The following is a 24,595-nucleotide window of genomic DNA, read 5'->3' on the forward strand; positions in this document are numbered from 1 at the left end:
GAATGAAAAGATAACCAACCTTGCTCAGATAAGAAAAATTCAAATTAAAACTGATGAAGCATTACTTTTCACTTGTCAAAATGGCAAAGATAGGGCTTCACTGGTGGCACAGTGGTTGAGAATCTGCCTGCCAATGCAGGGGACACGAGTTCGAGCCCTGGTCTGGGAAGATCCCACGTGCCGTGGAGCAACTGGGCCCGTGAGCCACAATTACTGAGCCTGCGCGTCTGGAGCCTGTGCTCCACAACCAGAGAGGCTGCGATAGTGAGAGGCCCGCGCACCGCGATGAAGAGTGGCCCCCGCTTGCCGCAACTGGGAAAGCCCTCGCACAGAAATGAAGACCCAACACAGCCATAAATAAATAAAATTTAAAAAAATTTTTTTAAAAATGGCAAAGGTAAAGAAAAGTTGGGTAAATATATTGTGTTGGTGATGCTGTAGGAAAACAAGTACCCTCATACATTGCTCTGGTAATGTCAACTGGTACAATTTCATGGCAGATGCTTAATGAAGCCATCAAAGATTAGTCTTTTTTTAAATATTGGGAAAATGTTAACAGTACAATGTTAGGGGGAAAAAAAGACACAAAACATATATAGCATACCAGAAAAAAAAGTACTGGAAGAAAATACGCCAAAACAATAGCAATGCCTATTTCTGGATGGTAAGATAACAGGTGATTCTAACTCTGTTCTTTATACTAATTAGCATTTTCAAAATTTACAACAAGCCTGTAGAGAATGCTCCAGGGAGGAGGTGAGGAGAGCCTAGAAGTGGACCTGGTTTTGAACTGCAGACTATTAAAGTTCACAGTAAGAGACAGCTGAGTCCTTACCTTACCTACACTCCTGGGGGAAACTGGTACAGTCGATTCTAGTTATTTACAGTAGTGATGTTCTATAAAGTTGCCATGATCACTGAATGAGCCAACACTGAACCTCTGCTCCTGAGGAAATACAGGGTTACGTTCCTGCGAGCCTCAAGTCACAACCAAGAATCAATACGTAACCTCCTGTTATGTGTGCTTCTGTTTAAAGACACCTTACTGAATATATATCGCTGATTCATTAACACTGAACTCACGGCCAGCAGCAGTGTAACTCAGGCCTGAAGGAAGCATCTCTAACACACGTATTTTCTCCATAAGGCCCCTCACAGCCTTCTTGCCCTTAGGAACACTGGACAGCACTTCAGCACTATGCCTGGGGTGGGGGAGGCATTTAAAACAGCGAGATCACCAACAAAAAGCACAAAAATGTGGCACTAAATAGACCTCAAGAAGGACACTTGTTTGCAGTATGAGAGGTAAAACAAGAAGGCAGAGCACCGTCTTGATCACCCTCAGCTGAGAGCATGTGCACATTGGGCTGCTCTGCGCATGCCCGCCAATGACGGCGCAAGCACCACAGTTACAAATACATTTAGTGAGGAGGTGAATTCACGAATATAGAATCTACAGATGATGAGGATTGGCTATAGTTACAATTACACTTTTCAGGAAAATGCTTACTCAAAAGTAAAGAGCCAAAAATCGATATTCTACAGCTGGACCCCTTCCCAGAGTAGTTTAACATTGAGCACTGTACAATTTATAAATTGTAACTTAGAAAGGAAATTAGGGACTTCCCTGGAGCGGGTTTGATCCCTGGTCAGGGAACTAAGATCCCGCATGCAGCGTGGTGTGGCAAAAAAAAAAAAAAAGAAAGGAAATTAAATTTTCTTTCAATAATGGAAAGGAAAGCAATGTGTTTTATTTAATATATTTGTCATCTTCAGCAGAAGCCATCTCTTTTTATTATTCAATTAAATTCAGCCAGGAGTGACTGAGAATCTCCACCAGGAGAACATGGAGACAGGCGGGATGATCTGAGCTGAAGAAACTTACAGTCCTCTTGGGTGTGGGAGGGGGAGGTTGAGGCAATTCCTCATTTTAATACAAAACAGAATATGATCAAGGCCACCATAAAGATCTAACATGTATGAGTGGAAAAATCTAATGCTACGGGGGCCAAATGAAGGAGAAAGGGTATCCTCTCGGGACTGTCTGGAAAACATGATGGAGACAGTAATATCTGAAAAGATCTTGAAGGATTAGTAAAATGGTAGCTGGAGCTGTGGGATGGAGTGGTGAGAATGTCCTGATACCAGAAGCAGAAGAGCATAGTAGGGAGACCTGTTCCAGAAGCCGAGTCAGAACTCAGCATGAGTGTAGGCGAGGTGAAAGGCATGCCTTCCATTACTGCTGTAAAGCAAGGCACAGTGGCCCCGAAGTGGTCACAGAGAAGAGAACCGGAAGGCAAATGGCTAAGTGACAAATGGAAACCGGTCCAACGACCTTAATCCTTCAAACTGTTTCCAGAAGCTTCTAGGCTTATTCTATTTTCACACTGCAGAGGTTAACTCTTTACTTGTCCACATCTTTTACATCCTTAACTAAACCCCATACTGGAGGCAAGCAGGGGTCATGCCTCATTCTTCATTAGCCTCCCTTCCTCTGCCTCTGCCCAGTTTCCCCAACACACAAACACACACATCCCAACATACAGAAGATCACCTGACACCATGCTTCATGTCGCCAGACATCAATAAATATTTACTCATTCAGTAATGGACTTGACAAACACACTAAGCCCTAGTCTGTTCCCTTAGAATACAGGTTTTCCTCAGGGAGCAGGTGACTGAACTTTGTTGGGAACTGTCCCTGCATCTTCCCCACAGTATCTGTGTGTGTGGAGAATGGGAATCTTTGAAAGGGCCCCAATATTATATTACACACTTATTTTCTCATTGAACTAAAACTGAAAATAAGTGTTCAGCAGAATCCGTATAAACTTTACAGTGAAATTTGTAAATGTATATATCTGGCCTTAAAATTCTAATTTTTAGGCCACATTCTGTTTCGGCCCCTTGATTCTATAATTCCTTAGAACTGAGTTAAATACTAATAGTGTTCTTGGATTGTATTTTGGGGTTTAAAATATTATACTACATGAGACTAAACATTTCTGAAAATTCTTGAAGAGAAGCAGGTTTTTATATAAAAGTATTTTAATCACATCTTAAATTGTTTCTCCTACCTCCAATAAATTATTTTAATTATATAAATATTTTAAGAAGCCAATTCTTGCCTTTTTTAACTGCTCAGACAGGAATATATCCAGTGGCACAAATTCAAATGAATTCAAAGAAGATTAAAAACAGTAAATATTTAAATTTGAATATACTTCATGTAAAATAGATATTACAATTCTGTTAACAACCAGTCTATAGCCAGGAACTTATAAATTAATTTTTGCCTATTATTCATTGCTCTTAAATTTGAATTTTCTATTAGAAGTGATTACTAATTTTAAGAACAGAGGTAAATTTTAAAATACACAATTTTGCGGTCAAATTCTTTTACTTACTGTTTCAAAACCTCGGTGCGGGTGATCAGGAAATCCACCTGGTCTACCGCCTTTAAATTCATCAAACAATAAAAATGGATCCAGATGTTTTAACTGAAAAAAAAAAAAAATCCAGCAGATTAGATGTGCCTTTTAAGCCACGCTACTCGGGGCTACATTCAAGAAGAGATCTAGCAAACCTAATTAAAAATGAGTTGGCTAATGAGCAACTTTTTGCAATGCTAGTTGCTTTCAGGAAAGAACTCCTCACACACACACACCCACACACACACACACACACACACACACACGGATTCACTAAGTTAAACAGCTGACATTTTATGAGAAGTGGACAAACAATTCATGATTGTCTAAGATCTAAATAGTCAAGCACAATTGAGATACAGTCTATATATAAACAGATTCATCACAGGGGAACAGACTAGAACATCAGTTACTGTGCTGTGATGATAAATGCTCTGGAGAAAGACAACACATAGGAGCGTAGGGTGGGATCAGGGAAGGTTCTACCAGGGAGGTGTCACTTGAGCTGGGTCTTGAAGTACATGTAGAAGTTAATCAAGAAGTGGGAGAAGGAAGAATATTCTAAATGAAAGAGCAGAGAAGCAGCTTGGCAAACTTGAAAAACTGCGAGGAAACTACTCTACTGAAGCAAAAGATGCACATGGAATTATGATGAGAGATGGGCTGAGGATACAGGCCAAATCTTAAAGGAGTTTGGGTTTTATCCTGAAGGTGATGGGTTTTCGTCAGGTTGACACGATCAAATCTAGAAAGACCACCCTAGCATACATGTGGAAGATGGTCTGGAAAAGGATGAGACGTGAGGCAAAGAATATTCAGAAGGTGATTTCAACAGTCCAGGCAAGGACAAAGGCCAGGACTAAGGCAATGCCAGTAGTGATGGAGAATGGGAAAAAGGAAGAGCATTAGATCCCTCCCAAATTTCTAGCTATGGGGCCTGGGAGGACGGTTGGGCCATCCAGAAGCACAAGAAACATAACAGAAGAAGCAGCCTTGAAGTAGCCATGGTGACTTCATTCTAGGTCATGTTGAGTTTGAGATATGTATATATATATTTATATAAATAGAACTATGAATATTCAGTGTCCAGTATATTGTGCAAAAGCTAAATGGCAACTGAAGATAAATCTTGAGCCCAAATTAGACATAGAAACAGATCTGGCTGTCATCAGCATATCTTTATGTTCATCTTGGTTATTCTTGGCCATTTGTTAGTCTACACAAATTTTAGAAAACTTAAAAACATATACAAACAAAAATGTTGGACTTTTGATTGGACTTGCCTTGAATCTATGGATCAATTTGGGAAGAAATGACATTTATATAATATTGAGTTTTCCTACTCATAAACATGGTTATCTCCATTTATTCAGGTCTATGAAAATGTCTTTCAATAGGATTTATAATTTTCTCCATACAGATTTTGCATATATTAAACATTTTTTTCTAACTAACATACTTCTATAGCATTGTAAATAGTATTTTCATTGAGGTATAATTGACATATAATATTATATTAGTTTCAGATGTAGAAGGTAATGATTTGATATTTGTAAATACTGCAAAATGATCACCACACTAAGTCTAATTACCATCTGTCACTATAAAAAGGTACCCTCTTGGCAACTTTCAAATATGCACTACCATAATCTGTTGAGTTTCTATGTACTAACAACTAACTATTAGAAAGAGAAATTAAAAAAACAATCCCATTTACAATTGCATCAAAAAGAATAAAATTCCTAGGAATAAATTATCCAAGGAGGTGAAAGACCTGTACACTAAAAACTATAAGACATTGATGAAAGAAAGTGCAGATGACACAAATAAAAGGAAATACATTCTGTGCTCATGTCCTGGAAGAATTAATATTGTTAAAATGCTCATATTACCCAAAGCATTCAACACAATCCCTATTAAAATACCAATAACATTCTTCATAGAAATAGAACAAACAATCCTAAAGTGTGTACAGAACCACACAAGACCCTGAATAGAACCAAGCTGGAGGCATCACGCTCCCTGATTTCAAACTATATTACAAAGCTACAGGAATGTAAATAGCATTTTTAACTAATGTTTTTGAACAGTTTGCTGCTGGGGATTAAAAATGTGAATAGAGGGCTTCCCTGGTGGCGCAGTGGTTGGGAGTCTGCCTGCCAATGCAGGGGACACGGGTTCGGGCCCTGGTCTGGGAAGATCCCACATGCCGCGGAGCAACTGGGCCCGTGAGCCACAACTGCTGAGCCTGCGCGTCTGGAGCCTGTGCTCCGCAACAAGAGAGGCCGCGACGGTGAGAGGCCCACGACCGCGATGAGGAGTGGCCCCCGCTCGCCACAGCCAAGGAAGGCCCTCGCACAGAGACGAGGACCCAACACGGCCAAGGATAAATAAATAAATAAATAAATTTAAAAAAAACAATGTGAATAGAGGGACTTCCCTGGCGGTCAGTCGTTAAGACTCCGTGCTTTCACTGCAGGGGGCACGGGTTCAATCCCTGGTCGGGGAACTAAGACCCTGCAAGCCACGCCGGTGCAGCCAAAAAATGTTAAAAAAAAAGAAACGTGAATAGAAAGGCGATTTTGAACACTGCTAAGCTCTTCTTAATTTTAATAATTCATCTGTAGCTTCTTTTGGGTTTTCTTTGCAGACATTCATATCACCAATATACTTATCAATAAGCTTTTGGCCAATAGTTCACAAAGTATTTTTTGCTTGCATTAGATTAAAGCTGAGGCAGGCTGCCGTTTCTCTGGGTTTTGCTGGGCCAGGCTGGCCTCTACATGTCTTCTCATTCTGGGTCCCAAGATGAAACAGTGGCCACTCTCTAGGACGTGCTGTTCTCATAGCCAAGGGCAGGAGCCAATGGTGCACAATCCCAGTTACATGTCCCATTGGTCAAAGCACGTGATGTGGTCAAGCCCAAGGCAGACAGGAGGGCACTTAAACCCGCCCTGTGGGACTCATGGGTAACGCACCCAAAAGTGGGTGGGAGTGTATAATCTATTACAGGGAGGGAGTGAATATTTGGGAGTAATATTCCAACCAACAGCCATCGGCAAATAACTGTTTTCCCCCCTTCATTTTCAACCCTTATACTTTCTATTTCTTTTTCTGTCTTCTTGCCAGCTGGCCCCTCTACAAGGATGCTGAGTAGAATAGATGGTAATAGGCAACCTTGCCTAGTCCCTAATGTTACACAGATTGCTTTTTAAAGTTTCACTGGTAAGCAGGTTGTTTAATGTGGGTTTTCTGTAGATTCCTGTCATAAGGTTAAGGAATTTCCCTTTTATTTCTAGTTTACTGATCTTTTCCTTAGCATAAATGGATGCTGAATTCTAGTGAATGCGCTTTCTGCACTGATTGAGACATTATATATTTTTTCTCCTTTAATCTCTTAGTGTTGGTAAGTTATATAAATAGATTTTCTAACATTAAACCAAATTTGCTTTCTTCAGACAATCCAAACTTGGTCATGACATAATACCTTTTTATACATTGCTGTATTTGGTTGGTTAATATTTTGCTTATGAGTCCTGCAAAAATGTTTCTAAATGAGATGTAATTATTCCTTCATTTGCGTCCTTGCCTGGTCTTGATAGCAAGGTAACGTGACTTCATAACGTGATTTGAGGACTCCCTGGAGCTTCATCTCCTGGAGAGTTTGTGTATTAGTGGAATTATCTGTACCTTAAACATTTGGTAAAATTTGTCTGTAAAATCTGGACCTGTTGCTTTGTAATAAACTTTCAAAATACTGATTCAATTACCCTACTGACTATGAAACTATTCAGATTTCCTATTTTTTCTTTCTTTCTCATTGTTTTTAGACTCTAAGAATTGCTCTAACTTCCTGTCAGCTCAGCTAATTAATTTTTAGGTTATTTATTTGTTTGTTTGCTTCTTTGTTTCAGGGTATCTACTCTGTCCTATTGCTAGAAATGAAGGTACCAAACCCTCTCTGTCTCTTGTCTCGACTCTCTTATTTTCACTTTCTGTGGAAAAAATATGCATACACACTTGCACACACATATGTATATACATACATATAACACATATAGCACATACACACACATGCACACAAATTCAACAAGTTACTACAAGTTTTTTAGCCTAATCAAGTCTCAATTTCTTCACTTTAAAGTATGGGCTGTAAGCCATATAAAGCTGGGCCACTTTGTAACCCATCTTAGCCCAGTGTTCCATCCAGTCCAATATTTAAAAGTAACTGGAAAACAATTCAAATATCTATTGAATTCTCTCAAAAATGCCAAAAGGGGCTTCGACTTAAAGATTTGTTTCACATCAGCCCTCCTCCTCTCCAATAAATGTCTGCAATATTTCCATCATCTCTCACTCTAACCCTTCAGATCTCCTCCAACCATCTGGAGACAGCTCTTCCCTTTTCTCCTTCTCCCCCTCATCTTCTGAATTTACTCTTCTCTCTCCCACCAGTAATTCTCTGCCCTTTCCAGTGAAAATCAGATCTCAGATCCTCTCGGTCTCATCCTGTCTCTCATAATTCCATTTCAGCTCAGTGAAAGCCCAGGAATGGAACTGGGGTTGGGAGGAGGAGAGGCTGAGAATTCTCATACCTTATTATACACTGCTTCTTCTCACAGGATCATACACAGCATGAAGGCCTGGAAACAATGAATGGAGGACACCTGGTCCAGTGCCTGAAGCAGGGCAGGTTCTACATAGATGGGTGGTACCTGTCACATTGTACCAGTTCCATAAATCTCTGAGACACAACTACTTGCCAAACAAAGGGTCTCGAGCCTCAAGATGGCTTTTTACTTCTACATTATTGTGGTTCTATGGTATTAAAATGTGGGTGAAGATGAGATCAAGAGATGTGTATTGCTTCTTGGGATCAGTTTCCTATGAGCAAATATGTCCTGCTGTTAACTAAATCATGAAAAGAAGAGGTTCCCTCTTTCCAGTACTACCCTCATCACCATCTGCCACTTAGAGACCAGTAGGTATTCATCGTTTGGCAAGTCCTATTTGTGATATCTGGGTCGCATATCCAATCCTTCTGTCACCAGTCCTTGACTTATGGACACACACAAAAAGAAAGGCAGCACAAGAAGCCTGCAGAAGCCAGGGGGCTGGATGCGGTGAAAGTCAGAGGGATGAACTGTTTATCCGGCTAAAGGATGGGGCATGTGTGTAAGAGACACTCTTCCTCCGATAAGCAAGAGTATCTGCATCAGACTATTGTCCTAAAGTGTTATCTGCAGGCTAGGTATTAGCCCTCATCAAAGTTCCTCACATTCTCTAAACATTCAGCATGTATCCAAGAACATCTTACAGAGACACCTCTTATCTGCAAGACAAGCTCTGAGATATATAAGAACTCTGATTTTTTTAAATGTCTTGACTTGGGCCCCAACTCATTAAACTGATGATCTTTCAAAGTTTTTGAACGATATGAGAATTTCCTTTCCTTCAAACAGTTCCAAATCCTTTAGCTGCCACTTTCGGTTGGCAGCTTCCAAGCTACTTCTTTTGATCTCTTGAGAAGGCCAGTTGAAACCTGTGGCCACCACCCCTCCGGCCTGTGGCGTTCCTTTAACAAAGCTCCAGCAGCCTGGCATTTTATTGAAATCAGAAAGCACTGGAAGTAACTGCCAGGAATATCAGTTCCTCGTGGACAGGGCCAACGTTATGCTTTTCTGTGATGCTCCACTGAATCTAGAATAATTCTGTGCACACAGAAGGTACTCCACCAACATCCCAAGTGGTACTTGTGCTAGGTCCCTAGCTTCCCTTGTAGGTAGGTGTGGTCATATGACCGAATCTGGCTAATGCGAGGAACGTAGAAGTTGCTGGGTGGGACTTTTAGGGAAATCTCTTATAAAAGAAGACAGACAGCTGGCGTATATCGTTTTGCCTTTCCCCTCTTCCTCCTTTCTGCACCCAAGGGCAAATGGTTGCTATTGCTCCGACAGCATCTTGGACCATAACGTGATACAGTAAGAATGCAGTAAGAAGGATGAACTAAGATAGAATGAGCATGGGTCTCTGCTAAGTGTGGAGCTTCCAGGCCCACCCTGGACCACCTACTTTTGGATTTTCAAAAGAGAAACACAAATCCTTACATACATAAACCACTGGTTTGGAAGGATGCTTTCTGTTATACACAACTGAGCCTAATCTAACTGATATAAGGGCAATAATGCCTGTTTTTTTAAATTATTTTTTCTTCTTTTAAAATTATTGTCTCAGGAGAGGACCCCCCCGACCCTCCCAACACCTGACAAAAGGCCAGGCTACGTCAAGATAATATGGCAGCAGAAAAAGGCAGGGGCCCCTCAAAGGTAGACTCCAACACCTCAGACTACCCCCTGGGCCTAACTCAGCCTCTAGACTGGAGCCTGAGGGTAACGATGAGAAGGTAGAAGGAAACTGCCAACACGTAGTCCAGACTGAGGTCTAAATATGGCCTTGAGTGGACCTCCTCTACCTTGACTCAAGGCCTAGAGACACTGCTAATGGAGAGCGCCATCTACAGGTCCTGCATCAACTAGGACCAAGGTGGTTTGATATTAAGAAACTCTTATAATTTTAACTGTGATAATGGAATTATAGTTATATTTTTAAAGTAAAAACTGAAATATTTCTGAATGAAATGAAATGATTCACTTCAAAATACTTCGATGGAAGAAATGGATGGGGACCAAGATTGGAAACAAGATTGCCCATGAGTTGATCACTGTGGATGCTGGGTACCTGGAGAGTCATTATACTATCTTCTACTTTTCTACGTTAGAAATTCTTCCTAATAAAAAACATATACAGGCATACCTTGTTTTATTGCACTTAGAGGTATTGCGCTTTGCAGGTATTGTGTTTTTTACAAATTGAAGGTTTGTGGCAGCCCTGCGTCAAGTGTCTATCGGTGCCATTTTTCCAACAGCGTTTGCTCACTTTGTGTCTCTGTGTCACATTTTGGTAATTCTCACAATATTTCACACTTTTCCACTGTTATTCTATTCGTTATGGTGATCTGTGATCAGTGATTTTTGACGTTACCACTACAACTCGCTGAAGGCTCAGATAACAGTTCGCATTTTTTAGCAATAAAGTATTTTTTTAATTAAGGTGTGTACGTTGTTTTTTTGGACACAATGCTATTGCACACTTAGTAGACTATACTGTAGTTTAAACATAAGTAATTTCTATATGCACTGAGAAACCAAGATAATCATGTGACCTGCTTTACTGCAATATTCGCTTTATTGCAGTGGCCTGGAACTGAACCCACAACATCTCTGAGGTGTCACTGCATGACAGTGGTCCAAGGAAAATCACATCAGCAAGGACTGTCTGGTGGAAGGGGAAGTGGGGTACAGAGGCAAATGCAGGTGACCGGTGGGTTTCCCTCCTGCTGGAAGCACAGAGGAACCACCCACCAACATCATGCTATGCAATCATTTCAATTCCAGCTTGGCTGTCCCGGCCCATACACAATTTTAATGGAAGGTGCCAGCCAGCCCAACTCCATCTCGTTTACCATTCATCACCGAAAGAGCACTGTGAATTCCTCCACCTCCACATTTACAGTCACAGGGAACGTGTCACCTAGGGCCACTAACATCAAACACTGTTGTAAATTCTACACTAAAATAGCTCTGGGCTCCAGGTTTTTTATGAGATTTTATTTTCTACTGATAGAGCCTTGGTGCAAAAAGTTTGAAAAGTAACCACCTTGAAGTGAGAGTGATGCTTTCCTTCTCTGCTGATGGGAGGGTTGGGGTCCATCTTTCTGGCAAGCTGGCAGTGTGTGGAGTGCTAACAAATAGGGTAACAATCTAAATGGTCAAATGCAGGGCCAGCATCATCAAAAAGTCTACAAATAATAAATGCTGGAGAGGGTGTGAAGAAAAGGGAACCCTCCTACACTGTTGGTAGGAATGTAAGTTGGTGCAGCCACTGTGGAAAACAGTATGGAGGTTCCTCAAAAAACTAAAAACAGAGTTGCCATATGATCCTGCAATCCCACTCCTGGGCATATACCCGGACAAAAGTATAATTCGAAAAGATACACGCACCCCTGTGTTCATAGCAGCACTATTCCCAATAGCCAGGACATGGAAACAGCCTAAATGTCCCTCAACAGATGAATGGATAAAGATGTGGTACAAACATACAATGGAATATTACTCAGCCATTAAAAAGAATGAAATAATGCCATTTGCAGCAACATGGATGGACCTAGAGATGATCATACTAAGTGAAGTAAATCAGACAGAGAAAGACAAATATCATATGATACCACTTACACGTGGAATCTAAAATATGACACAAATGAACCTGTCTATGAAATAGAAACAGAATCACAGACATATTTAACAGACTGGTGGTTGCCAAGGGGGAGGAGGTCGGGGTTAGCAGATGTAATGGATAAACAACAAGGTCCTACAACATAGCACAGGGAACTATATTCAATATCCTATGATAAACCATAATGGAAAAGAATATAAAAAAAGAATATATATATATATGTATGTATAACTGAATCACTTTGCTGTACAGCAGTAATTAACACATTGTAAATCAACTATACTTCAATAAAAAATTTTTTAAAAATTAAAAAATAAAAAATGTAGGGCCAGGAGTAAGAGAATAATGATATGCTCATACACTGGAATATGTCATAACTATTTAAATGGTGTTTATGAAGAATTTATAATAACATGGGAAGTGCTTTTGCTACCCTCTTAAATGAAAAACTAAGGACACAAAATTGCTTATTCTGTACAACTAAAATATTTAACTATACACAGACAAAATGAAACACCCTTTGTCTTAACAGTGATTAAACCAGAGTGATAGCATTAGGAATGATTCCTATCCATTTATTTTTCTTTAGGGTAGAGGCACACCTGGGGCATGGTAGATCCTTTGCATTAGTAAAATGCAGAGGTCTTTAAAGCATAGGTTTTCAGCCAGGGACTCTTAACTGGGAACCATGGATAGAATTCGGGTTAACTTGGCTGGGGAAAAAAAAACACACACACACACACACATTTTTATTTTCACTAACCTCTAACTGGAAATTTTTTTCTTCTGAATTTTTTTTGTAGTAAAACAAACATAACGTGAAATTTACCATCTTAACCATTTGTAAGTATACAGTTTAGTGGCATTAAGTACATTCACACTGGTGCCCAACAAGTCACCACTACCCAGCTCCAAACTAAAATGTAACATTGCCTTTAATTATGGATGTAGTCAAAGAACCGCAGTAATTTACCAGGATCTGTGACTTTGCCACCAATAGAAATCAAAGCTCTTTTCATATCACATCACAGCTGTCGCAGGTATACCGAAGTATTGTTCATGCCCCTCACAGCTTTGAAATTAGGTAGTTATGAGAACTGCCACCAGATCTCCTTATCAAATGTCACTAGAGTTGTTATTTAGGTTACTAGATTACAAATTTGTTTTGTAATATTTTGCTAACCATATTTCAAAACAAAGGTTTTCCGTTGTATATAATCCCATACCTAAGCCCCACCCCACACAGCCCCCAGGGCCTTTTCCAGCCCTGTGAGTCCTGGGCATTGGCCCCGCCCACCACCCAAACCTCACCCTTGCTTAGGCCCCACTCTCCACAGCTAAGGCCTTCCCCCCACCCTGCCTTTTTTTTTTTTTTCTTTTCCCTCCTCCTCTTTTTTACTATTGTGGTACTGACGTACCTTCCGGTTGCTGATTCATCTATATTTTTATTTTTACATTCTTTCTAACATATCTGTTAGCTTCCTAGTCTAATTTTATTTTTTAATTTGTCATTGTTCTTTTTTTGCTGCCCCACGCAGCTTGTGGGATCTTGATTCGCAAGCCCGGGGTCGGGCAGAAGCTCCTGCAGTGGGAGCTCCGAGTCCGAACCACTGGACTAACAGAGAACCTCAGACCCCAGGGAATATTCATCGGAGTGAGGCCTCACAGAGTTCCTCATCTCAGCACCAGACCCAGCTCTACCTAATAGCCTACAAACTCCAGTGTGGAAAGCATCAGGCCAAACAACTAGTAAAACAGGAACACAATGCCACTCATAAAAAAAAAAAAAAAATGAGATAGCAAAAAAATATGTCACAGATGAAGGAGCAAGGTAAAAACCTGCAAGACCAAATAAATGAAGAAGAAATAGGCAATCTACCTGAAAAAGAATTCACAGTAATGATAGTAAAGATGATCCAGAATCTTGGAAATAGAATGGAAGCACAGACTGAGAAAATAAAAGAAATGTTTAACAAAGGTCTAGAAGAATTAAAGAACAAACAAATAGAGATGAACAACACAATAACCGAAATGAAAAACACACTAGAAGGAATCAATAACAGAATAACAGAGGCAGAAGAACGAATAAGTGAGCTGGAAGACAAAATGGTGGAAATAACTGCTGAGGAGCAGAATAAAGAAAAAAGAATGAAAAGAATTGAAGACAATCTCAGAGACCTCTGGGACAACATTAAACGCACCAACATTCGAATTATAGGGGTCCCAGAAGAAGAAGAGAAACAGAAAGGGACTGAGAAAATATTTGAAGAGATTATAGTTGAAAACTTCCCTAACATGGGGAAGGAAATAGTCAATCAAGTCCAGGAAGTGCAGAGAATCCCATATAGAATAAATTCAAGGAGAAACACGCCAAGACACATATTAATCAAACTATCAAAAATTAAATACAAAGAAAAAATATTAAAAGCAGCAAGGGAAGAGCAACAAATAACATACAAGGGAATCCCCATAAGGTTAACAGCTAATCTTTCAGCAGAAACTCTGCAAGCCAGAAGAGAGTGGCAAGACATATTTAAAGTGATGAAAAACCTACAACCAAGAATACTCCACCCAGCAAGGATCTTTCAGAGTCGATGGAGAAGTCAAAAGCTTTTCAGACAAACAAAAGCTAAGAGAATTCAGTACCACCAAACCAGCTTTACAACAAATGCTAAAGAAACTTCTCTAAGCTGGAAACACAAGAGAAGAAAAAGACCCACAAAAACAAACCAAAAACAATTAAGAAAATGGTAACAGGAACATACATATCGATAATAACCTTGAATGTAAATGGTTTAAATGCCCCAACCAAAAGACACAGACTGGCTGAATGGATACAAAAACAAGACCCATATATACGCTGTCTACAAGAGACCCATTTCAGACCTAGGGACACATACAGACTGAAAGTGAAGGGATGGAAAAAGATATTCCACGCAAATGGAAATCAAAAGAAAGCTGGGGTAGCAATACTCATATCAGATAAAATAGACTTTAAAATAAAGACTGTTACAAGAGACAAAGAAGGACACTACATAATGATCAAGGGATCAATCCAAGAAGAAGATATAACAATTATAAATGTTTATGCACCCAACATAGGAGCACCTCAATACATAAGGCAAATGCTAACAACCATGAAAGGAGAAATTGACAGTAACAAAATAATAGTAGGGGACTTTAACACCCCACTTACGCCAATGGACAGATCATCCAAACAGAAAATAAATAAGGAAACAGAAGCTTTAAATGATACAATAGACCAGATAGATTTAATTGATATGTATAGGACATTCCATCCAAAAACAGCAGATTACACGTTCTTCTCAAGTGCGCATGGAACATTCTCCAGGATAGATCACATCTTGGGTCACAAATCAAGCCTCAGTAAATTTAAGAAAATTGAAATCATATCAAGCATCTTTTCTGACCACAATGCTATGAGATTAGAAATGAATTACAGGGAAAAAAACATAAAAAACACAAACACATGGAGGCTAAACAATACATTACTAAATAACCAAGAGATCACTGAAGAAATCAAAGGGGAAATCAAAAAATACCTAGAGACAAATGACAATGAAAACACGACAATCCAAAACCTATGGGATGCAGCAAAAGCAGTTCTAAGAAGGAAGTTTATAGCAATACAAGCCTACCTCAAGAAACAAGAAAAATCTTAAATAAACAATCTAACGTTACACCTAAAGGAACTAGAGAAGAAGAATAAACAAAACCCAAAGTTAGTACAAGGAAAGAAATCATAAAGATCAGAGCAGAAATAAATGAAATAGAAACAAAGAAAACAATAGCAAAGATCAATAAACCTAAAAGTTGGTTCTTTGAGAAGATACACAAAATTGATAAACCATTAGCCAGACTCATCATGAAGAAGAGAGAGAGGACTCACATGAATAAAATTAGAAATTAAAAAGGAGAAGTTACAACAGACATGGCAGAAATACAGAGCATCCTAAGAGACTACTACAAGCAACTCTATGCCAATAAAATGGACAACCTGGAAGAAATGGACAAATTCGTAGAAAGCTATAACCTTCCAAGACTGAACCAGGAAGAAATAGAAAATATGAACAGACCAATCACAAGAAAGAAATCGAAACTGTGATTAAAAATCTTCCAACAAACAAAAGTCCAGGACCAGATGGCTTCACAGGTAAATTCTCTCAAACATTTAGAGAAAAGCTAACACCCATCCTTCTCAAACTCTTCCAAAAAATTGCAGAGGAAGGAACACTCCCAAACTCATTCTATGAGGCCACCATCACCCTGATACCAACCAGACAAAGATACCACAAAAAAAGAAAATTACAGACCAATATCACTCATGAATATAGATGCAAAAATCCTCAACAAAATACTAGCAAACAGAATCCAACAACACATTAAAAGGATCATACACCATGATCAAGTGGGATTTATCCCAGGGATGCAAGGATTCTTCAATGTACGCAAATCAATCAATGTGATACACCATATTAACAAATTGAAGAATAAAAACCGTATCATCATCTCAATAGATGCAGAAAAAGCTTTTGACAAAATTCAACACCCATTTATGATAAAAACTCTCCAGAAAGTGGGCATAGAGGGAACCTACCTCAACATAATAAAGGCCATATACGACAAACCCACAGCAAACATCATTCTCAATGGTGAAAAACTGAAAACATTTCCTCTAAGATCAGGAACAAGACAAGGATGTCCACTCTCACCACTATTATTCAACACAATTTTGGAAGTCCTAGCCACAGCAATCAGAGAAGAAAAATAAATAAAAGGGATGCAATTTGGAAAAGAAGAAGTAAAACTGTCACTGTTTGCAGATGATATACTATACATAGAGAATCCTAAAGATGCCACCAGAAAACTACTAGAGCTAATCAATGTATTTGGTAAAGTTGCAGGATACAAAATTAAAGCACAGAAACCTCTTGCATTCCTATACACTAATGATGAAAAACCTGAAAGAGAAATTAAGGAAACACTCCCATTTACCACTGCAACAAAAAGAATAAAATACCTAGGAATAAACCTCCCTAGGGAGACAAAAGACCTGTATTCAGAAAACTATAAGACACTGATGAATGAAATTAAAGATGATATAAACAGATGGAGAGATAGACCATGTTCCTGGACTGGAAGAATCAATATTGTATGTTGACTATAATAAAATGACTACACTACCCAAAGCAATCTAGATTCAATGCAATCCCTATCATGTTACCAATGGCATTTTTTAGAGAACTAGAACAAAAAATCTTAAAATTTGTATGGAGACACAAAAGACCCCAAATAGCCAAAGCAGTCTTGAGGGGAAAAAACAGAGCTGGAGGAATCAGACTCCCTGACTTCAGACTATACTACAAAGCTACAGTAATCAAGACAATATGGTACTGGCACAACAACAGAAATATAGATCAATGGAAAAGGATAGAAAGCCCAGAGATAAACCCATGCACCTATGGTCAGCTAATCTATGATGAAGGAGGCAAGGATACACAATGGAGAAAAGACAGTCTCTTCAATAAGTGGTGCTGGGAAAACTGGACAGCTACATGTAAAAGAATGAAATTAGAACACTCCCTAACACCATACACAAAAATAAACTCAAAATGGATTAGAGACCTAAATTTAAGACTGGACACTATAAAGCTCTTAGAGGAAAACATAGGAAGAACACTCTTTCACATAAATCACAGCAAGATCCTTTTTGATCCACCTCCTAGAGTAACAGAAATAAAAACAAACAAATGGGACGTAATTAAACTTAAAAGCTTTTGCACAGCAAAGGAAAACATAAGACAAAAAGACAACCCTCAGAATAGGAGAGAATATTTGCAAATGAAACAACAAAGGATTAATCTCCAAAATATACAAACAGCTCATTGAGCTAGCTCAGTATCAAAAAAACAAACAATCCAGTTAAAAAATGGGTGTAAGACCTAAATAGACATTTCACTAAGGAAGACTTAGAGATGGCCAAGAGGCACATGAAAAGATGCTTGCTCATCATCACTAATTTTTAGAGAAATGCAAATCAAAACTACAATGAGGTATCACCTCACGCAGGTCAGAATGGCCATTATCAAAAAAGCTAGAAACAATAAATGCTGGAAAGGGTGTGGAGAAAAGGGAACCCTCCTACACTGTTGGTGGGAATGTAAATTGATACAACCACTATGGAAAACAGTATGGAGGTTCCTTAGAAAACTAAAAATAGAACTACCATACGACCCAGCAATCCCACTACTGGGCATATACCCTGAGAAAACCATAATTCAAAAAGAGTCATGCACCACAATGTTCATTGCAGCTCCATTTACAATAGCCAGGACATGGAAGCAACCTAAATGTCCATCGACAGATGAATGGATAAAGAAGATGTGGCACATATATACAGTGGAATATTACTCAACCATTAAAAGAAATGAAACTGAGTTATTTGTAGTGAGGTGGATGGACCTAGAGTCTGTCATACAGAGTGAAGTAAATCAGCAAAACAAATACCGTATGCTAACACATATATATGGAATCTAAAAAATGAAAAAAATGGTACTGATGAACCTAGTTGCAGGGCAGGAATAAAGAGGTAGACATAGAGAATGGACTTGATGACATGGGTGGGAAGGCGAAGCTGGGGTGAAGTGAGAGTAGCATCGACGTATATACACTACCGAATATAAAATAGTTGGCTGGTGGGAAGCAGCAGCATAGCACAGGGAGATCGGCTCAGTGCTTTGCGATGACCTAGAGGGGTGGGATAGGGAGGATGGGAGGGAGGCTCAAGAGGGAGGGGACATGTGTATGCATATGGCTGATTCGCTTTGTTGTGCAACAGAAACTAACACAGTGTTGTGAAGCAATTATACTCCAATAAAGATGTATTTTTAAATAAATAAATAAAAGTAAAAAACATTTTTCTGAGAAGGAATGGATAAAACATTATTCTGAGAATGAACTGATGGTTTTCAGCAGACCTCCAAAGGGGTTCACAAGACCAGAAAAATTGAGAACTCCTCAACAGATGTGTTTCTGACAGATTGAGTAATTAAAGTATTAGCTACCCTCAACATACAATAATGGGTTTACTGACGGGTATTCCAATTCCCCTGTTGGCGATGTGGCCTAGTACAAAATGACACCGCGCCCATCTGCATCTTCCCAACATCCACTGTGCATTTAGCCCTTAGAATAATCCTGTTTGCGTGTGTCCCTTCGAAAAACAATGTTTGACAGACCTCAAGAGACGTTCTCAGATGAATAGGAACTTAATGGTGGGAAGAGTATGAGAATATCAGAGCAGAATTTAAGAAGAGGAACAGGGCTTCCCTGGTGGCGCAGTGGTTGAGAATCTGCCTGCCAATGCAGGGGACACGGGTTCGAGCCCTGGTCTGGGAAGATCCCACATGCCGCGGAGCAACCAAGCCCGTGAGCCACAATTACTGAGCCTGCGCATCTGGAGCCTGTGCTCCGCAACAAGAGAGGCCGCGATAGTGAGAGGCCCGTGCACCGCGATGAAGAGTGGCCCCCCGCTCGCCACAACTAGAGAAAGCCCTCGCACAGAAACAAAGACCCAACACAGCCATAAATAAATAAATAAATAAATAAATAAATAAAAAAAAGAGGAACAAACCAGCCTCACTTTTCAAAAAGAATCCATTTCCCTAATATACTTCTTCCTTTATTCAAAAATATTTTTTGGAAGATGAGTTCAGCATCACTAATTAGGGAAATGCAAATCAAAACCACACTGAGATATCACCTCACATGTATTAGGAAGGCTATTATCAAAAAGACAAGAAATGACAGTGTTGGTGAGCGTGTGGAGAAAAGGGAACCCTCGTGCACTGTTGGTGGGAATGTAAATTGGTGCAGCCACTATAGAAAACAGTATGGAAGTTCCTCAAAATATTAAAAGTATAACTACCATACGATCCAGCAATTCCACTTCTGGGTATTTATCCAAAGAAAACGAAAACACTAACTTGACAAGCTGTATGCACCCCCATGTTCATTGCAGCATCATTTACAATAATCAAGACATAGAAACAACCTAGGTGTCCACCGACAGATGAATGGATAAAGAAAACGTGGTGTAAATATACAACGGAATATTATTCGACTACAAAAAAGAATGAAATCTTGCTGTTTGCAACAACATGGATGGACCTTGAGGGCATTCTGCTGAATGAAATAAGTCAGAGAAGGAAACACAAATACTGTATGATCTCACTTATATGTGGAAACTAAAAACAAACAAGCTCACAGATACAGAGAACAGATTGGTGGTTGCCAGACGTGGGGGTGGGGTGAGCAAAATGGATGAAGGGGGTCAAAAGGTACAAACTTTAACTTACAAAATAAATGAGTCATGAGGATGGAATGTACAGCATGGTGACTATAGTTAACACTGTACTGCATATTTGAAAGTTGCTAAGAGAGTAGATCTTAAAAGTTCTCATCACGATAAAAATAATTATGTATGATGACAAAAGTTAACTAGACTTGTGATCACTTTGCAATATATACAAATACTGAATCATTGTGTTGTACACCTGAAACTAATGTTATATGTCGATTATACCTCAATAGAAAGAAATCTGTTTTTGGAATCTGGTGCTGGGCTCTGTATTCCTCGGACTATAACCGCCATTTGATGGCCTTTCTACGCGTATAAGATTTTCTTTTCCGCAAGTCCCATGTCTCCCATAATTTTCAAATAAAACTGCTCTCTAATGTGGAAAGATGTCTGCCTCACCTACAGTCACCTTCTCTGAGGGAAGCCCCCACTTACCTCCCACCAAGAGGTCCGTAAAGTTGGGTCTCAGGGGTCTCTCTAAGAATTCAGATCCCTGGCAATGGCTGACTGGTACAGGGTAGAGACCTGACCCAAGCCGAGCCAGTCGGATTCTCTCTCCTGGGAATTTGGGATGGGGTCTCAGTGTCTCTCCTTGGTGCTTTGACCCGTGGGCATGTAAACCCGGGGGTATCAGGTGGGTGTGTCTGGTGATGTGCACACAGAGGCTGACAGATAAACCCAGGATGGGACGTGGGTCTGCAGAGAGGGGCACAGATGTTTCAGCTCAGGACCACTGGATCTATATTACAGAAACCCCCTTGAGACTGGGGCTGCTCTGGGGAGGACCCCAACTGCTAAGTTTAGAGTTGGTTCCTAAGGCACCCCACAGGGCAGCTCACGATTGTCTCACGCCCTCTCTTCCCAAGTGTATCCTCAGGGTCCCACCAGTCCTTTCTGCAAAAAAGCAGGAAACAGCCACCCAACCAGCCAGCGTACCTCAGGTCTGCCAATGCTTCTGCGGACCCGCGCTCCAACCCCTTCCGACTGCTCCCGGCTGAGTAGTGAGAGGGTAACCTTTTTGGACCACGCCATGTCCAAGGCTAAAAAGAGAGTGTTCTGAGGCTGAGCTGTAGAGGACGGAGGGCAAGAGGAGGAACAACAAAACACAGAAATCATCAAGGAGGGGCCACTCAAGGACTATAAAATATAGGATAGGAAATTCACACCTGCCCCAAGTATTAACAGCTACAATTTTTAAATTGCTTACTCTGCACAAGACCTGGGCTAGATGCTTTAAATCAACCATAACGATGGTGAACGCGTGGGAGTACTAACTAGGTTCCCAGCACCCTACTAATGATTTACAATGTTTATCGGGTGTAGTCCTACGACCACCTTTGACAAGGGTTAGTAATAACAGCTCCGTTGGGCATTCACTAAGGACCTCTAATGCGCACTTTATCTGCTTTACATGATTGAAATCCCTCGACCTCCCCCCTACCCCGCGCTGCCCCATGATGAAGGTGCTACCATGAGCTGAGAGAGATCTGTGTGGCGACACGGAGAAAAACCAAGAGGTCTGGGACTCTCACCTGAACATGCCAAAGACCTTGACACTGAAAGGGATCTTTGAGGGTCATCAGATTCAAAGACCCATCTATCCCTGAAGCTCAGGGTCAACTTAAGTAGCAAGAAATCTTGGAGCTTTCACGTGAAGTAGAGCACAGGAAACTCATGGAGGAGGTGCCCTTGACAGTGCTTTCCGTATTTCGGCACCCAACCACAGCCCCAATCCAAAAGTGTTTCCTCTTTGTGGGTCGAAAGCCTACTCAACGGCATATCACGAAACAAGTATAATCAATCCCCTTTCCACTTCAAATGCTTGCATACAATACCCGCAACTCCTAACGCTCTTCTTCAAAGGTATAATCCTTTCCTTCAAAGATTCCCACTCAAACCGAGAGAGATGCTTCAGCGAGAAGCATACTCTGGAGCCACACAGCCTGGGTCTGCAGCCCAAGTTCACCAACGTACCAGCTGTGTGACCTGAGGCCAATTGCTAAACCTCTCTGTTCCTCAGTTCTTCCACCTGCGAAATAGGAGTAATAAGACTGCCTACCGCAAAGGAGTGTAGTCAGCGCCCTAAGAACGTGAGCTGCCGCTACTCTGAGCGCTGTGCGCGGCAAAGCCCTCCAGGAAGTCAAGCAAGGCTCACTCTAAATGTGCCCTCCCCGAGGCAGGCAATCAATAAATATTTATTGGGTGCTGGGCCGTGGGGCACCTGAAATGAGCTCAATCCTCCACGCTGTACAGAACTGTCATCACCTACCTACAAGCATCTTGAAAGTATTGATATTTTACGCCCCGCCCCCCCCCCCAATTTGGACTATTTCTGGGTCTTTCCAGACTCCTACAATTAAATTCTATGCACGTGAACCACTGATGAGGTACTTACCAGATCGCAGTGGTCTGCAGAAAGAAAAGTTGTCTGCCACTTGCACCCCACTGCAGAGGACTATTTAAGCATCTCTGGCCATCTGCCTAGGAGATTCCCCTGGGAGTCTGAGGCGGGCCAGAGAGGGCGGGGTCCTGCTAACTGATCGTCGGCACCCGCCCGGCCCTGCAGGCGCCCTGTAGTCCCGCCCGGTGAGGGCGGCTGCTGCAGCCCGTGCGGCGGGGGAAGCGTGGGGAAGGTGGGCTCGAAGGGCGCCGCGCAGCTGCCTCACCGTGACTCAGCACTTCGCTGCCGGCGGCCGCAGGGAGGCGGGAGGCGGGAGTGTGTGGGTCTCTGGGGCCCTGGGCGGGGGCGATACTCCTTGATTGACAGTCCGCCGCCGCGCGGATCCTCTCGCTCCGCCCCCCGCCGCTCCCCCGCCCCCGCCTGCCCTCGATGCCCCTCCCCCCCCCCGCCCCCTAGAGCTGCGCGCTGGGCCCTGGGAGCGGGAGTTGGACCTGGCAGGTGTTCTGTTCAGGGCGAAGGTCCCAACTGGACCTTCTAGGACACCTGTCTCTACCTGGAGTCCGCTGATCACGCAATCCGAGGAGCTCGGCGGCATGGGTTTGAATCCTGCCTCCACCACTTCTAGCTGTGTGACCTTGGGCAGGTGGCTCAGCCTCTCTGTGCCTCCGGTTCCTCCATTGTAAAATGGGCATGGTGATAATACAATACAACCTGATGGGGCTATGATGAGAATGAAATGAGCTGGGCAGGTGCTAAGCATTACACAACTGTTGGTTACATAAATAAGTTGCTTGCTGCTCTCTCCTTGCAAAGGGGTGAGGGAATTGGAGAGTGTGCCCAGGGGAGTGCGGAGTTGCAGAAGCCTCCGCGGGTTTCTGTTCTGTAAACACCAGAAAGCTCACTGCCTGGTTTTGAAGAAGGAAAGAAAGTGCTGAATAGTAAATGTTTTCGATTTTGCACGTGTTCTCTGTGGCTACCAAGCCAGTTGGCCTTTGTAGCAACAGAACAGCCAGAGACAACAGGTAAATAAATGGGTGTGGCTGTGTTTCAATAAAACTTTAATTATGGCTACTGACATTTGAATTTCATGTAATTTTCACTTGTCATGAAGTGTTATTCTCCTTTTGGTTTTTTAGTTCAAGTACTTACAAGTGTAAAAACCACTGTTAGCTTGCAGGCTCTAAAAAAACGAGGTAGTGGGCCAGACTTGGCTGCAGGCCTAGTTTGCAGACCCCTGCTTTAAGACAACAGTCCGTAGAGGAAGAAGGACTTTCCCCCTGATGCCTTATATGTCAGTGGGGCTCAAGTCCCCCCTTCCCACTTTACTTCGATGAGTCAAAGCTAAATGAGAAGGCCCCCCTGGTGGCGCAGTGGTTAAGAATCCGCCCGCCAATGCAGGGGACACGGGTTCGAGCCCTGGTCCAGGAAAATCCCACATGCCGCGGAGCAACTAAGTCCGTGCGCCACAACTGCTGAGCCTGCGCTCTAGAGCCGGCGAGCCACAACTACTGACCCACGCACCTAGAGCCTGAGCTCCACAACAAGAGAAGCCACCGCAGTGAGAAGCCTGCGCACCGCAACGAAGAGTAGCCCCCGCTTGCCGCAAATAGAGAAAGCCCGCGCACAGCAACAAAGACCCAATGCGGCCAAAAATAAATAAATTAATTAAATAAATTGTTTTTAAAAAGCTAATGAGATAATACACGTGAACATTAAAAGTGCCATGAAATAATATTGTTGCTCATCATCATTCTACTTACGACTGTAGCTGTCTCCAAAGAAAATAGAAGCGTGGGCTCTGTCTGGCACTCGGCAGAACTTGGTAAATACTTCTTCTGCCTTCCCTACCAAAAAGTTCAATGTTTAGCCAATTGCCTGAGACTGAAACTCAAGCTATCACTATTCCACCTTGAAATCTTGTGGATTCTGCTCCTATTATCTCTTAAGTAGCAATATATCCAGTGCTTCCCATTTTGACTGCCACCATCCATCTTCTCTGATAGCCAAGCCATTCTCCACGTCACAGGGAAATGGAGTAACAGCCTAAAACCTTCACTGCCCTCAAGAGAAGGAGCTGTGATGTCTTTAACC

General features: G+C 41.5%; 1 protein-coding gene across 6 annotated transcripts in view; it reads right to left on the reverse strand.

Annotated features, from left to right (window-relative positions):
* PIR (pirin) overlaps positions 1 to 22,797 on the reverse strand; it is a 103,857-nt gene extending 81,060 nt beyond the window's left edge. For 2 of the 6 annotated variants that reach the window (XM_007174236.2, XM_057538230.1), the window contains exons 1-3: positions 22,499 to 22,797; positions 21,040 to 21,170; positions 3,408 to 3,500 (exon numbers count right to left, since the gene is read on the reverse strand). In XM_007174236.2, coding sequence (XP_007174298.2) covers positions 3,408 to 3,500; positions 21,040 to 21,135 — 189 coding nt within the window. In that variant the 5' untranslated portion in view covers positions 21,136 to 21,170; positions 22,499 to 22,797. The remainder of the gene's footprint in view (positions 1 to 3,407; positions 3,501 to 21,039; positions 21,171 to 22,498) is intronic. The other 4 variants (XM_007174237.2, XM_007174233.2, XM_057538231.1 and 1 more) reach the window with 4 other exon arrangements.
* Positions 22,798 to 24,595: the final 1,798 nt, after the last annotated feature.

Source organism: Balaenoptera acutorostrata, chromosome X, assembly GCF_949987535.1.
Source record: "Balaenoptera acutorostrata chromosome X, mBalAcu1.1, whole genome shotgun sequence".
NCBI classification, from domain to species: Eukaryota; Metazoa; Chordata; class Mammalia; order Artiodactyla; family Balaenopteridae; genus Balaenoptera; species Balaenoptera acutorostrata.